At 42.2% G+C, this 16,378-nt stretch overlaps 1 protein-coding gene across 4 annotated transcripts in view; it reads left to right on the top strand.

Annotated features, from left to right (window-relative positions):
* Positions 1 to 1,926: 1,926 nt before the first annotated feature.
* The window catches only part of PHIP (PHIP subunit of CUL4-Ring ligase complex), a 199,317-nt gene continuing 184,865 nt past the window's right edge, over positions 1,927 to 16,378 (top strand). For 3 of the 4 annotated variants that reach the window (XM_075862052.1, XM_075862051.1, XM_075862050.1), the window contains exons 1-4: positions 1,928 to 2,176; positions 2,277 to 2,335; positions 2,461 to 2,490; positions 2,970 to 3,029. In XM_075862052.1, coding sequence (XP_075718167.1) covers positions 2,134 to 2,176; positions 2,277 to 2,335; positions 2,461 to 2,490; positions 2,970 to 3,029 — 192 coding nt within the window. In that variant the 5' untranslated portion in view covers positions 1,928 to 2,133. Of the gene's footprint in view, positions 2,177 to 2,276; positions 2,336 to 2,460; positions 2,491 to 2,969; positions 3,030 to 16,378 lie in introns of all 4 variants that reach the window. The other variant, XM_075862053.1, reaches the window with a different exon arrangement.

Below are 16,378 nucleotides of genomic sequence, written 5' to 3'. Positions count from 1 at the left end.
CAAAAAATAGGACATGCTCTATCTTTGCCCGGGCACCCGGCCGCCCGGCTCCCATAGAAGTCTATGGGGCCGGGTATTACACGGCCATCACCGGAATGTGTTCCGAGTGATGGCCGGGTTTCCCGGCGGTTGCGCTCTATCTCCTCCTCCTCACAGCGCAGAGTGCATGTGAGGAGGAGGAGTTGATGCCATTCTGACGAATGGCATCGCTGTACACTGTGTTGCAGGGCCGGGGTGTACAGCAGGTGGAGGGAGCGCTGCGCTGGCTCCCTTCCCCTGCTTGTTAAAAGCACCCTGGCTCGGCGACACCTTCGATGGCGCCGCTAGTAGCAGCAGCTGCTGCCGCTGCGGCTGCTACTACTGCAGCGACGCCACTATAGCAGAGCAGGGAGGTATCTCCCCGCTCTGCTATGTGCTAGCCGCACTTTAGCTCCTTGAAGGAGCGGAATCCCCGTGTGTTCGGGGATTCCGCTCCTGGACAGAGCGCTTGATGTCTCTGTCCATATCTGGGCAGTGACATCAGGGGAAACTCCTGAAGCGGAATCCCCGAACACATGGGGATTCCCCTTCAGGAGCTGCCGCTGATGTCACTGTCCGGATCTGCCCGGCCCGGCACGGATGCATAACTTTATGCAAACCGGCCGGGCAAAATGGCCGATTTTACCGGCCGATACTCGGGCTCGGGAACGACCCGGTCGTGTGAATCCCGCCTAATGGTGGAATAATGATAAACAATTGATTCACTGTGCCTGTATTTACTGTCTATAGATGATTTATAAAATAACTGCTTGTCTCCTGGTGATGTTGTCATGTTGTTAATAAAATTAAATATTAAAAACACAACACACAGTGGAGACAGTGAGAAGAATGTAAGAGCTGCTCCTCAGACACTGACGGACATGATGATGAGATGTTGCTGCAGGTAGAAATGATTTATAATTTCTGCTCCTCAATTACCTCTTCACCTGTTATATACCTGGACAGTGTTACCTGAATGCCAGTGGTCACATGATGTGGGTCACATGACTGTCCATCCAGTTATCCTATGGGTGCATTTTTATGGACAAATTTGTGGGCTATACCATTTTTTTATTTTTAGACAGAGACAACTGCACTGATATAAGAAAGGTATGTGAGCAGAATTTGAAATACATGTATATTAGAAATCTGTATGATTTCCTTTTCTATAAATTAATACAAAAAATAAAAAGTGGACAACCCCTTTAAGTAATCCAGTGTCCATATGCCTTCTTATACTTGTAGTTCACACATACGGGAGATGGCAATCACTCTTGGGCTGACCTAACTAATATGCATACGTGTCCACACGATAGATTCCATTGATCTACCATGTGCCTCATTGAGATATGATTAGGTTACAATTATCATCTACTATATTTAGTGATAATGATATGTTTTTTGCTTGCACCACCTTGTACCAGGTACCTATTTGTGTATAGACAATATCTTATACTTTGGTTAGACTTGCGGATGTGTAGGAGCTTGATTGGCTCCTTAAATCTAGCAATTATTTTTTTTGCCACAATCCTATTTCAGGTAAATTTTTTGCATGTTTGTGTGGCTAGTTTTTGATGTTTGACACGTAAGTGAAAGAAATGTAAACTAAAGCTAATATTAAGAATAATTTGACACTGGCATGCTCTGGGCTTCAATGCCAGAAGAGAAAGTTACATTCTATCCAGTCTTAGTAGGCCAATAATCGTCCAAAAATGAGTATGATAATAAACAATGTGTTGCAGTGTAGTGTAAAATAACATTAGAGAGTGTACACGTCTCCGCTTACAAGTTCCATGCAGAAATCTAGGGCTTTCCCGGAATGTGGAAGTTATGCGGGGCTTGGAGGAGAGTGGGACTTTTTTCTTGCCTTCTTCAGTGCTGGGCGGAGGGATACCATAAGCAGTGAGAACAGATCTCTCTCTCTGGCTTGTTGTTTCCTCCTCCCTCCGCCTGGCTTTGCATGGTGGAGAGCGGAGGCTTCTCTTTCTCCTTCCTGCTCCAGACCCTGACAGCTCCAGGGGCAGGGCCCGGGGATCCGCTCCGGCGGCGGTAGCAGGAGGCAGTGCAGGCAAAGTGGAGGAGGAGGAGGAGGGGGGGATACCCAGCAACCCCAACATGTCCTCCTCCAGCAGCCAGCACAGCACCGAGCTCAAATCCGGTATGTGCCCCCTCCCAATAAACAATATGTATGGATCTATAATGTAGTGCGTGCAGATGTATGTGCGTGTGCCCTCATCGTCTGTTTCTGTATCTTGCAGAGCTCTTTTTCCTCGTTGCCAGATTCCTGGAAGATGGACCCTGCCAGGAGGCAGCTCAGGTATAAGATAACCCACATGAAGGGGGTGGTTCCCCTCCATTCAGTGCACTAAGGTACCAGCCCCCCAATATGCGTGTTTAGAGGGGCATCAGGATGTGGAATGATCTTCTGCTTTCTCTTCCCAGGTCCTGATCCGAGAAGTGGAAAAGAAGGAGGTGAGCGGGGATGCGGATGGGGGTTCGGGCATGGGTCCCCCCCCCCAAATTACCGTGCGTTTTAGGCTGTATAGTCCCCCCGATATCACATCGTCGCCCCCTTACGATCACCCCGAGCGAAATCTCTCAAGACAACAAGAGAATAAATGGCAAAGGTTTCAGTGTGCAGCTCCCTCCCCCCTCCTTGCCAGGCAGCCTTTAGTAGGGGGCGTGGGGGGCGGCGTGCTTATTATTGGGGGGCAGTAGGGTGGCTGACTTGTTCCCTCACCCCCTGCAAGGTTTTGGGGTGTTCACCCGCCGTGTAAGGCGCAGGTCCCCCCTGAGAGCGGTGAGGAGTGGAGCTGTGCTGGGTGATAGTGGCGCGCTGCAGCCACAAATCTCCTCTATAAATGGATATATATATAAGTAGTTTTTATAGAAGTTGACCAGGATGGGTGGAAATGGTTACAGACCCCTTACTCTATCTCTTTCCATTGCAGCTGCTGCCTAGGAGGGTGGACTGGACCGGTGAAGAGCACCCCAGGACTTACCAAAATTTGGTGAGTCTCCTACTGCTGAGGAAAAGTTTTTATTACCTTATATTTTCGCACAGTGAAATAAAATTGAATTTCCCGCATTTTTTGGACTTGCCATTGATGTATAGTGCATGTTATAAGCGGTATAATAGGTATATGGGGACGGGACTGGGCTCATTGTGCTGCTTGGGGAAGGGGGTCTCGTGTGCTGTCATTTCTGAGGTGACCTGGTCCTGTGTCACGAGAGAGTCAGGTGAAACCCATTTTAATGTGTGAGAAATAAAACAGACGTCATGGATGTTGTGCAGCGGAGAGCGGGAGGCGGGGCCTGCAGCCCTGGAAGCAGAAGCTGGAGAGGGGGAAGGAGGGGGAAGGGCTTTGTGCTGCCTCACAAACACACACACACACCGCCTCAGGCACAACTCGCAGCAATGTCACCAAGTAGTTATTCAGCCCCAAAATGGGCTCAGCTGACCGAGTACCCTCCTTTCTTTAGTCTTATGACACACTGTGATGTTTCTGCTGGTAGCCGCTGACTACATTGCGCTTGTGAGTTGCTTTAGGAAGCTCCATGTATTACTGTTTCCCCTTTATACAAAAATAAAACATAGATAGAAATGATAGGCTCTTGTGGTGTTTTTTTTTTTTTATGGTAAGTTTTAAAAAATATCTTATTGAATTGTATTTCTGGGAAAGCTGAGTGACTGCTTCAATGGCTGTGACATGCAGCTTTCCTGGGGTCCTGAATGGCAATGCTTGTTTAGATATGCAGCAGTACGGATGCATTGTAGTATAATGGCCTTGTCTTCTGTGAGACAATAAAGCTGTGACCCCCCCCCCCCCCCTAGGAGATGCTATGTTGGGAATATTGGGTTTAATATTAAAACTGCTTTTCCAGAAAGGTTTCCGAGTATACGGACTGTTTACACTCACCCCCCGGGCCACCAATGACTATATTGTCCAGAGTGATTGGGTGGCATGGCCACTTAACATTGCGCGACTGCACAAAGTCACCGGGGCCTAGACAATACACAGCCAGAGTTTTAACCATAAATATAGTTTATTTTTTTTTGTTTTCCTATTTCTTACAGGTTTATGACGTTTGAGGGGAAATGTAAAAATCTAGGTCAACTCCCTTTTAACCTAAGAAAGATTGGCTAGATTTATTTTTTGAAACAATTTTACTGAAGGAAACGCAGACTTGTTACATTAGTGATTTCAGATGACCGTTTCCTGAACGACTTGTTGTTCACGGCATAAGTTAAAACAAGGAATCGTGATTGATCTGTGGCCTGGTCTGGGCTTCTATTGTTGGGGATCACACATGTTATTTGGCATGAATGACTTTCCAAGTATTGCCAGTCGACTGCGCTATTGGTTCCGTCAAGAACAACAGAACCCTGTCACAATGGTGACAAACGGAAACCAATAGCAATGTTTCCGTCACCATTGAGATCAATTGTGAGGGAAACGGAAGCCAAGGTTTCAGTTTGCCTTTTAACCCGACGGAAACCTGTGACTGAACCCCTCAGCGGAAGGGCAACGCTGATGTGAAAAGGCCCTGAGTGTTCTCGTCACTTACCATGAAACCCTTTTTTAGTTTTAACCCCTTCCCAACATTTGACGTATCCACACGCCAGTCGGGTAGGGGAAGTATGGAACAGGCTCACGGAGTGAACCTGCTCCATACGATGCCGGTGTCGGCTGTATGTTACAGCCGACACTTCAGAGTAATGAGTGGGGTCGCGCTCGAGCGCGATCTCGCTCGTTAAATGCTGCGGTCAATAGCGACCGTAGCATTTAAATTGTTAGAGTGGGGCGACCCCCCTCTAACTGCTCATCGCGCCCCCCCCAGAATCGCAATCGTGGGGGGCGATGGTTGCTATGGCTGCCTGGGGGCCTAATGAAGGCCCCAGGTGCGCCATCTTTGAGCTCCTATTAAGCGCTGCCTCCGGCAGGGCTTAATAGATGCCTGTCAGAATCGCGATATACTGCAATACATTAGTATTGCAGTATATCGTGCAAGCGCTGGTTGAAGTCCCCTAGGGGGACTAATAAAAAAAACAAAAACTAAAAATGAGGCACTTTTTTTTTTTTTTTTTTTTTTTTTTATCTTTTCAATTTTTTTTACATTAAAAAAAAATAAAAAGTAAAAAAAAAAAACCCTTTTCCCATTTTCCCCCTAGACCATAGTAAATAAATAAACGTAATTGGTATCGCCGTGTCCGTAAAAGTCTGAACTATAACAATATATCATTATTTAACCCGCACGGTGAACGCCGTAAAAAATTTTTTTCTTGTAAGCGCCGGAATCTCTATATTTGGTCACTTCATCTCCCATAAAAAATGAAATTAAAAGTGATGAAAACGTTGCATGTACCCCAAAATGGTATAATTAAAAACTACAGCTTATCCCGCAAAAAATAAGTCCTCATACCACTTAATCGACGGAAAAATAAAAAAAGTTATGGCTCTCGGACTTTGGCGACACAAAATAAATTGTATTTTTTGCACTTAGGTTTTTACTTGTAAATGTAGTAAAATATAGAAAAATTTATATATATTTGGTATCGCCGTAATCGTATTGACCCACAGAAAAAGTTAGCATGTTGTATTAATTGCACAGTGAATTCCGTGAAAACGACGCGCAAAACACAATGAATTGCTGTTTTTTTTTCATTTTCTACCTTCAAAAATCAAGCCCTAATAGGACTATATTGATGGAAAAATAAATAAAGTTATGGCTTTTGGAAGGTGGGGAGGAAAAAACGAAAATTAAAATCTGAAAAAGGGCAGCATGTCCTTTCAGTTTGGTTGACTTGCCATGGCAACTACTGCATATGGGGGTTAGGGGGTATTGACACAGTAGGTTTTATTTATTTTTTTTAATGGCCCGTGAATACTGGCCGTGAAAAAATAAACATTTTCACGGACCGACGGCTCCCATAGAAGTCAATGGATCAGTTTCTAACTGAAGTTTTTAAGGAATAAATCCCTTTGACGGCCGGTAAAAACTGATCCTGGCCCTCAAAAGGGGACTCCCAGGGCACAGCGCAGAGCCTGGTGAAGCACTTGCCATTGTCTATATATGGACAGTGATGTCAGGCCTACACTCTGGCCGGGGATTACGCTCCTAGAGGGAGCCCCTGATGTCACTGCATATATGGATATGGACAGTGATGCAGGCGCTCCCTCCAGTTGCGGAATCCCCAGGCCAGAGCATTACCGACGCTAATGTTGGTCAATTTTGTTTTTCTATGCTACGTGCTGGGATCTTAGAGATACGCACTTTTCAGGAGAGATTTTGAAGAGATTTTCAATCTACTCAATGCATTCCTACGGACAGTGATTTATCACATCGATATGTGTGTGTGTGTGTGTGTGTGTGTGTGTGTGTGTGTGTGTGTGTGTGTGTGTGTGTGTTGCAAGATTTCTACTTTTATATACTGCCTTGTCCTTGGATCTGGACGACTTGCTTGGCACCTACACATTTGTTTCTAGTGAGTGCTGCTGCTTTCTATTGCTATATATATATATATATATATATATATATATATAAATTTTTGTAAAGATAAATATCTGTCGTCTAAGTCCTTTATATGGGCAGCGATTTTATTGCTCACTACTAAACAAAAGTCTAGGTCCACCCCCAGCCTTAGGCTGGCTTCACAAGTTGCGGCAAAGAAAGCAAATTTTTACTGTAATATATGAACCCAGCCTTACAGCAAGGCAATCAATACCTTAACCAGTTCAGGACCGGGCTATTTTGAGCCTTCAGGACCAGACACCGTTTAGCCATTTTTAGCACGTGTTAGTTAAATGGCTATAACTTTTTTTATTTGTTGGGCTAACGACGTGATTTTTGCCATGTTTTTTTCCGTAGACAATGCAGGTTTCTTTTTTTTTAATCATTTTTATACACATCCTTTTTTCTATTTTAGAATTTTTATTCTTAAAGTTTGAAAATAATAGTAAAAAAAATAAGCTTTTTTTTAAGTTTCAGCAATTTTTTTTTGGTAAGAACATCGTTTTACCATAAAATAGACCTTTTATTTGTGATCGTCATTGTCTACCGTAGATTTTAATATATTACATGTCTATATTGGGGTAATTGGGTCCGGGCTAGCGTTACGACAATGATTGGTGGGGGGGACGGATGTTTTTTTTGGGGTGTATATTTTATGTGTATTTATTATTAATTTTTTTTTTTTTTGGGCACTGCTCTTTACATTACTTTTATTTTTTATTACGATGGTTTGTCCCTCAAAGGTCAAAAAAGACCTTTGGGGAACTTTTATATATATTTTTTCTTTCTTTTACACCAGGCTTCTCCCACTGTAACTGGAGCTGCACAGCAGCCCCAGTTACTGGCGAAATCAGCCCTCTCATAGTGACGATTGTCACTAATAGGGCTGTGCTGGGTCTAGTAAGACCCAGCAACAGTCTGCCACTAACGGCACTCGGCGATCATGTGACCAGTCACCTGAACACCGGGAGCAATAGAGACAGCAGCGTGTTGTCCATTATAACTGTGATGATCATGATGGGGTTAATTACTATTAATGTGAGGCACATGAAGGTTCAAAACTCAACACGCCACGTTCCTTACATCAGAAAATGGAACAACTTTTTTTTATTTTTGTTGGCAAAGTATCGTTTTGGTATCGAGTATCGCTATCGAGTATACTACGTGAAGTATTGGTATTGAAGTCCAAATTCTGGTATCGGGACAACCCTACCCAGGACTGACAGCCAGGAACAGCGATCGCGCTGTCCCTGGCAGTCTAACCCCTCAAATGCTGCAGTCAATCGCGACCGCAGCATCTGAGGTGTTAGAGAGCGGGGCGGTCCCCTCTGACAGCTCATCAGCGCCCCCAAAATGCGATTGTGGGGTGCTGATGGTTGTCATGGCAGCCCAGTGGCCTAATGAAAGCCCCCGTGTCTGCTCTCGCTCTGCCTCTGTTAAGCCTGTGGCAGCGCTTATCAGAAGCCTGTAAAAATGAATACACTGCAATACATTAGTATTGCAGTGTATTGTACCAGCGATGGTTAAAATACTAATAAAATGTTGGTTATAATTTTTACTGAAAAAAAAATACAAATATTAAAAGTTCAAAACCCCCTTTTCCCATCTTACCTCTAAAGTAATGTAAAAAATAAACAAAATTGCTATTGCTGCCTCCGTAAAAGTCTGAATTATTACAATATACCACTATTTAACTTGCACAGTGAATAAAAAAATTGAAAAAGACAATCGCTGTTTTTTTGGTCAACTTAGCGGTGCAAATAATGTAATAAATGGTACCAATAAAAAGTACAGCTCGTCCTACACAAAATACGCATCCCCACCGCTCAATCGACCAATAAATAAAAGTTATAGCACAATGTCGGGAAACAAAACAATTATTTTAACAAATATTATTTTTTTTTAAAGTAGTAAAATATTAAAAAAGCTATATAAGTTTGGTATCCCTGTAATCGTATTCAGATGCAGAATAAAGTTCAGTTGTTTTTATCGCACGGTGAAAGTCGTAAAACGAAACCAAAAACTATGGAGGAATCAATAAATAAGTTATGGTTCTTGGAAAATGAAAATGAAAAAGCAAAAAATGGCTCCATCCTGAATGGGTTAACGTTGAAACCACTCAGCAAACTTATTTATTTTTTTAAACGGTTTGCGGTTTTTCCATTGCGTTTTGTTGTTGCGGTTAAATGCTTGGTTAACCCCTTAATGACCAGGCCATTTTGCGCGTTAATAACCAAGGATTATTTTTTGTTTTTTCACGGTCGCATTCCAAGAGTCGTAACTTTTTTTTTTTTTATTCCGTCAACATAAGGGCTTGTTTTTTGCGGGACGACTTGTATTTTATAATTACACCATTTTTAGATGCTTATAATATATCGATTTAACTTTTAACTTTTATTTTAGGAGAGAATTGAAAATAAGCAGCTATTCCAGCATTGATTTTCATGTTATAAATTCACGCCATTTACTATGCAGCATAAATAACTTTATTCTACGGGTCGGCACTATTACGGAGATACCAAATACGTAAAGGTTTTATATGTTTTCCTACGTTTGCACAATAAAAACCCCTTTAGAAAAAAATTACTTGTTTTTGCATCGCCGCATTCCAAGAGCCGTAACTTTTTTTTTATTTTTCCGTCAATGTGGCCGTATGTGGGCTTGATTTTTCCAATGTGTAGTTTTCATTAGTACTATTTTGGGGTACATAGGACTTATAGAGTAATTTTGATGACATTTTTTTTAATGGGGGGAATGGGAGAAAATAGAATGCGGTTTTTTTTTTTGGATGCCGTTCATCCGGCGGTTTAATTGTGTTCATTTTATTGTTCAAGTCGTTACGATCGCGGGGATATGTTATTTGTTTTGACACTTTTACTAAATAAAACGACTTTTTATTTTGACTGTAAATTATTTTATTTTTTTCACAAACTATTATTTTTAAGTCCCACCAGGGGACTTCACTATGCGATCTGCTAATCGCAGATATAATGCTTTGGTATACTGTCAGTGTAAGGGTATGTTCACACGCACTGTTTTCAGACGTAATTCTGGCGTTTTACGCCTGAAAAAAGGGCTCCATTACGCCTATAAACATCTGTTTCCCGATGTCCTGTTCCCACGAGGTCGTATTTTACGCGTCGCTGTCAAAATACGGCTCGTAAAAAGACGTACGCGAAAAAAGTGCATGTCACTTCTTGGGACGTTTTTGGAGCAGTTTTTCATTGACTCCATTGAAAAACCGCTCCAATAATGTCCGTAAAATACGCCGCGAAAAATGCGAGTTTCTACAAAAACGTCTGAAAACTGCTCCGTATTTTCAGACGTATTTTGCTAAGCCGTGTGAAGATACACTAAAACTGACAGGCAATCTATTAGGCCATGCCTCTGGCATGGCCTAATAGGCATTTGCTGAAGGCAGACCTTGTGGGCCTTTGTTAGGCTCCCGGCTGCCATGGAAACCCGACGGCGACTCGCGTTTTCTTTGCGGGGGCGCCGATGGGGTGACAGAGGGGGCTCCCTCTGTCAAACACATTAGATGTCGCTGTTACTATTGACAGCAGCATCTAATGGGTTAAACTGCTGGAAACAGAGCGCGCTTCGATTCCGGCAGTTGTGGCAGGAGCTAGGCTGTGTATAACAGACATGCTCCTGCCGCTGATCGCGTGGGTACACTGGCAGTACCCACGCGATCAAAAGATGGCTATATCCGTCCTTTTGCGGGAACTAACACCTGCACAGGACGGATATGTCCGTCCGTCGTTGTAAAGGGGTAAAGAAAGTGTGCTCGGGTTTATTTTTTTAAAATTTTGTTTTATATCAACTGTTTCACTGCCAAAGAGGTATGTAATAATGTGAGGTCTAGAGCATAGATCTTGGCATCGTATTAAAGCCCAGAATCTTAGGTTTCAAATAATACCACGCTCTGGGTGCGATATTTGGGGTGCAGCACTCATTTGAGGTTGACTGGCGGGATTCAAAGTTTATACTTCCTGGTTTGGTGTGTGTGGAGAGAGTGCAAAAACTGCAAGTGACATCAGTATGAGAGATCACAGCCTTCCAGTGACCCCAGTGGATTATACAGACTTATCTTCATGTTATCACCTTCCCCTACCAATTGTGGCAGATATGTGCTTTCTGAGTCTCACATTTAGGGGGGCTTCTCCTAAAAGAGTGAAAAGATGAGCAGCTGCACATATTAAAAACCCCTGTGCCTAATCAGATAATTTTTTAAACTCCGTGACTTGGATGTTAACTGACTTCTGGATCATGGAAAGTGTCTGCACATCTTAGGCCGGGTTCACACGAGCATGTTCGGTCCGTAAAATATGGACCGTATATCAACCACATTTCCCGGATGAACACAATTCAGGGAGACTGGCTCCTAGCGTCATAGTTATCTATGATGCTAGGAGTCCCTGCCTCGCTGTGGGAAAACTGGCCCATACCGATCACAGTAGGCAGGGACTCCTAGCGTCATAGGTAATTAAGATGCTAGGAGCCCGGCTCCCTGATGTGTGTTCGGTCCGGGAAATGCGGCCAACATACGGTCCGTATTTTACGGACCGAACATGCCCGTGTGAACCCGGCCTAAGATGTGCAGACACTTTCCATGATCCAGAAGTCAGTTAACATCCAAGTCACGGAGTTTAAAAAATTATCTGATTAGGCACAGGGGTTTTTGATATGTGCAGCTGCTCATCTTTTCACTCTTTTAGGAGAAGCCCCCCCTAAATGTGAGACTCGGAAAGCACACATCTGCCACTATGCCTTAAACTTTTTTTATTTTTAGGGTATGTTCACACGAGGAGTCTTTAGGCATATTTTGCCTGGAAAAACGCTACCTAAACGCCTACAAACATCTGCCCTTTGAATTCAATAGGAAAAACGGCGTTTAAAAAGGAGCATGTCACTTCTTGAGTCGTTTTTTTCGTTACCTGTTTTTCATTGTCAATGGAAAAACCGTTCCAAAAAAACGTTTGTCTACAAAAACGTCTGGAAATCAGAGGCTGGTTTCCCTTAAACAGTTTCGTGTTCGTGCTTGCGTGTGTGTGTGTGTAAAAATAAACCCCGTAAGGACCATTTTATTTATTTTTCTTCTCCCTGCCTTCCAAGGTCCATCATTTCTATTTTTTTTACTCAACGTGTTTGCCTTTCGCTGGATGACTTGTACTGTTTTTTTTGTTTTTTTTTTTAACACCACTATTTATTCTACCATATAGTGTACTGAAAAACAGACGAACAATTTCTTGTGGGGTCTTTTTTTTTTTTTTTTTTTTTTCTAAAAACAGGGATTTCTCTGCTTGTTTAATTTTTACAGCCTTCACTGCGGTAAAAACTACATGTTAACTTTATGCTATGTACTTTTAGGAGCTAGAGGTTTTTTCGGTTCAGTTTTGGGGTTCATACGATTTTTGGGTGATCTAACATGACCAAAAAGCAGCAATTCCTTTTTCTAAATGTTAAATTTTTTCTCTTAACGATATTCACCCTGCGGGTTAACCCCTTAAGGACGCAGCCTAGTTTGGGCCTTAAGGCTCAGAGCCCATTTTTCAAATCTGACATATTTCACTTTATGTGGTAATAACGTCGGAATGCTTAAACCTATCCAAGCGATTCTGAGATTGTTTTCTCGTGACACTTTGGGCTTCATGTTCGTGGTAAAATTTGGTCGATATATTCAGTCTTTATTTGTGAAAAATTGCAAAATTTAGAGAAAATTTACAAAAAATAGCATTTTTCAGAATTTAAATGCATCTGCTTGAAAAACAGACGGTTATACCACCCAAAATAGTTACTAGTTCACATTTCCCATATGTCTACTTTTGATTGGCATCGTTTTTTGAACATTCTTTTATTTTTCTTGGACGTTACAAGGCTTAGAACATAAACAGCAATTTCTCATATTCTTAAGAAAATTTCAAAAGCCTTTTTTTGAAGGTGCCAGTTCAGTTCTGAAGTGGATTTGAGGGGACTATGTGTTAGAAACCCCCATAAAACACCCCATTTTAAAAACTAGACCCCTCAAAGTATTCAAAACAGCATATAGAAAGTTTTTTAACCCTTCAGGCATTTCACAGGAATTAAAGCAAAGTGGAAATTAAATTTGCAAATTTCATTTTTTCTGCTGAATTTCAATTTTATTAAATTTTTTTTTAGTAACAGAGAAGGTTTTACCAGAGAAACACTACTAAATATGTATTGTCCAGATTCTGCAGTTTTTAGAAATGTCCCACATGTGGCCCTACTGCGCTCGTGGACTAAAACACAAGCCCTAGAAGCAAAGAAGCACCTAGTGCATTTTGAGGCCTCTTTTTTATTAGAATATATTTTAGGCAGCATGCCAGGTTTGAAGAGGCGTTGAGGTATCAAAACAATGGAAACCCACCAGAAGTGACCCCATTTTGGAAATTACACCCCTCAAGGAATTCATTTATGGTTTTTGTTATCATTTTGACCGCACAGTTTTTTCACAGCACCTATTTGAATTGGGCTGTGAAATGAAAAAAATGATATTTTTTCCAATAAAATGTCATTTTTGATCAAATTTTCTTATTTTCACAGGGAACAACATACCCCATTTTGTTGCCCAATTTGTCCTTAGTGCGGCAATACCCCATTTGTGGTGATAAACTGCCGTTTGGGCCCATGGGAGGGCTCAGAAGGAAAGGAGCGCTATGTGTTTGTTGGAGTCCAGATTTTGCTGGATTGGTTTTCGGGTGCCATGTCGCATTTGCAGAGCCCCAGAGGTATCAAAGCAATGGAAACCCACCAGAAGTGACCCCATTTTGGAAACTACACCCCTCAAGGAATTCATTTATGGTTTTTGTTATCATTTTGACCGCACAGGTTTTTCACAGCACCTATTTGAATTGGGCTGTGAAATGAAAAAAATTATATTTTTTCCAATAAGATGTCATTTTTGATCAAAATTTCTTATTTTCACAGGGAACAACATACCCCATTTTGTTGCCCAATTTGTCCCTAGTGCGGCAATACCCCATTTGTGGTGATAAACTGCCGTTTGGGCCCATGGGAGGGCTCAGACGGAAAGGAGCGCTATGTGTTTGTTGGAGTCCAGATTTTGCTGGATTGGTTTTCGGGTGCCATGTTGCATTTGCAGAGCCCCAGAGGTATCAAAGCAATGGAAACCCACCAGAAGTGACCCCATTTTGGAAACTACACCCCTCAAGGAATTCATTTATGGTTTTTGTTATCATTTTGACCGCACAGTTTTTTCACAGCACCTATTTGAATTGGGCTGTGAAATGAAAAAAATTATATTTTTTCCAATAAGATGTCATTTTTGATCAAAATTTCTTATTTTCACAAGGAACAACATACCCCATTTTGTTGCCCAATTTGTCCTTAGTGCGGCAATACCCCATTTGTGGTGATAAACTGCCCTTTGGGCCCATGGGAGGGCTCAGAAGGAAAGGACCACCATTTGGCCTACTGGAGCTTTTCTGGTGCTAAGTCATGTGTGCAGAAGCCCCTGAGGTACCAGTACAGTTGAAACCCCCGAGAAGTGACCCCATTTTAAAAACTACACCCCTTAAGACATTCATCTAGAGGTGTAGTGAGCATTTTGACCCCACAGGTACTGTGTAAAAGATAATGCGCAGCAGATGGTGCAGTGTGAGATTTGCAATTTTATATATGTATATGCCATTTCAGTGTCCAATATAGTGTGCCCAGCATGCGCCACCGGAGATATACACCCCTTAAATTGTAATGTGGGTTCTCCTGGGTACGACAATACCCTACATGTGGCTGTTATCAGCTGCCTGGGCATACGGCAGGGCTCAGAAGGGAAAGATGAGGGGGGTAAGCTGTGCGGAGTGCATCAGGGTAAATTGAAAATCAAGGGATGTATGATACATTTTAAAACAATCTTTTATACAGAGCCCTGGTTTTTCGGGACACGTGTCACATTGGTATATTGTGTTCTTCCTTATCCCCCTCTTATAGCAGACTCTGCACCTCTTTTGACTCTTTCCCTTTCCACCGGTTTGGGGACCTTCTCCTGGAAAGTGTTGCCCTGGTACGATGCGCCCCCCCTTCCTGGTCCCTAAAGATTAGATCTTGAAATTCCAGGAAAGTTCCCCTCTGGCCTGCACATCGACGTAGCACATACGCATTGTACAAAGCCATCTGTATGATGTGCCCGGCCAGCTTCTTATACCTCACCGCATGGCGCTGTAGGGCTTCAGGACTTGATTTGACAAGTCCATCCCTCCCATGTACCTATTGTAGTCCAGGATGCAGTCTGGTTTGGGGGTGGCCTTTCCTTCATATATCCTAAATCTGTAGGTATACCCTGATGCACTCTCGCACAGCTTATACATCTTCACGCCATACCTTGCCCTCTTACCTGGCAGGTACTGGCGGAATTGAACCCTCCCTTTAAAATGTACCAGGGACTCATCAATAGAAAAACACTTCTCGGGGGTGTATGCTTGGGAAAACCGGGCACTGGAACGGTCTAATAGGGGTCTCCGTTTATACAAACGGTCAAAACTGGGGTCATCTCGGAGTGGGCACGGCTCATTATCAGTATAATGTAAGAAGCGAAGTATTGCCTCATTTATTTATTTTTTTAGGTTCCAGTTAATTTCTGAAGTTGCTTTGAGGGGCCCATATATTAGAAACCCCTATCAAACACCCCATTTTAGAAACTAGACCCCTCAAAGTATTCACAACAGCATTTAGAAAGTTTATGAACCCTTTAGGTGTTTCACAGAAATTTAGAGCAAAGTAGAGGTGACATTTACTCTTTTTATACCATTTTTTTTATAACACAAAAGGATTTATCAGAGAAACGCAACTCAATACTTATTGCCCAGATTCTGCAGTTTAGAGAAATATCCCACATGTGGCCCTCGGGCGGTAATGGACTGAAGCACCGGCCTCCGAAGCAAAGGAGCACCTAGCGGATTTTGAGCCCTCTTTTTTATTAGGCACCATGTCCGGTTTGAAGAGGTCTTGTGGTGCCAAAACATTGGAAACCCCCCAAAAGTGACCCCAATTTGGAAACTAGACCCCTTGAGGAATCCATTGTAGTTTTCATGGGGTGCATGCGGCTTTTTGATCAGTTTTTATTCCATTTTTAGGTGGCGTGGTGACTAATAAACAGCAATTCTACTATTGTTTTTGTATACTTTTTTTTTTACAGCGTTCACCGTGCGCTAGAAAAGACATATTCACTTTATTCTGTGGGGCGATACGATCACGGCGATACCAGATGTTTATAGTTTTTTTTTATGTCTTATGGCGTTTGCACAATAAAATACGTTTTGTAAACAATCATTCACTTTTTGTGTTACCTTATTCTAAGAGCCATAACGTTTTTATTTTTCAATCAATAAAGCCGTGCGAGGACTTATTTTTTGCGTAACGAACTGTATTTTCCATCAGTACCATTTTTAGGTACATGCGACTTTTTGATCTCTTTTTATTCCATTTTTTGGGAGGTGAAGTGACCAAACAATTGTGATTGTGGTACGGTTTATTAATATTTTTTTTTACGGCGTTCACCGTGCGGGATAAATAACGAAATAATTTTGTAGTTCAGGCCGTTACGGACGCGGCGATACCAATTATGTATAGTTTATTTGTTTGTTTATATATTTTTATTAATAATAAAGGACTGATAAGGGAAAAAGTGGGACTTTTACTTTTATTACTTTTAAAACTTTTATTTTCTTATTTTTACACATCTTTTTTTAACTTTTTTTTTACTTTATTACTTTGTCCCATTAGGGGACATGAGGGCAGGAGGCCCTGATCGCTATTCTAATACACTGCACTACATGCGTAGTGCAGTGTATTAGAACTGTCAGCTACT

This window comes from Rhinoderma darwinii, chromosome 4, assembly GCF_050947455.1.
Source record: "Rhinoderma darwinii isolate aRhiDar2 chromosome 4, aRhiDar2.hap1, whole genome shotgun sequence".
Taxonomy (NCBI): Eukaryota; Metazoa; Chordata; class Amphibia; order Anura; family Rhinodermatidae; genus Rhinoderma; species Rhinoderma darwinii.
The sequence above is the reverse complement of the archived record's forward strand: the minus strand, read 5'-3'. Positions and strand labels throughout refer to the sequence as shown.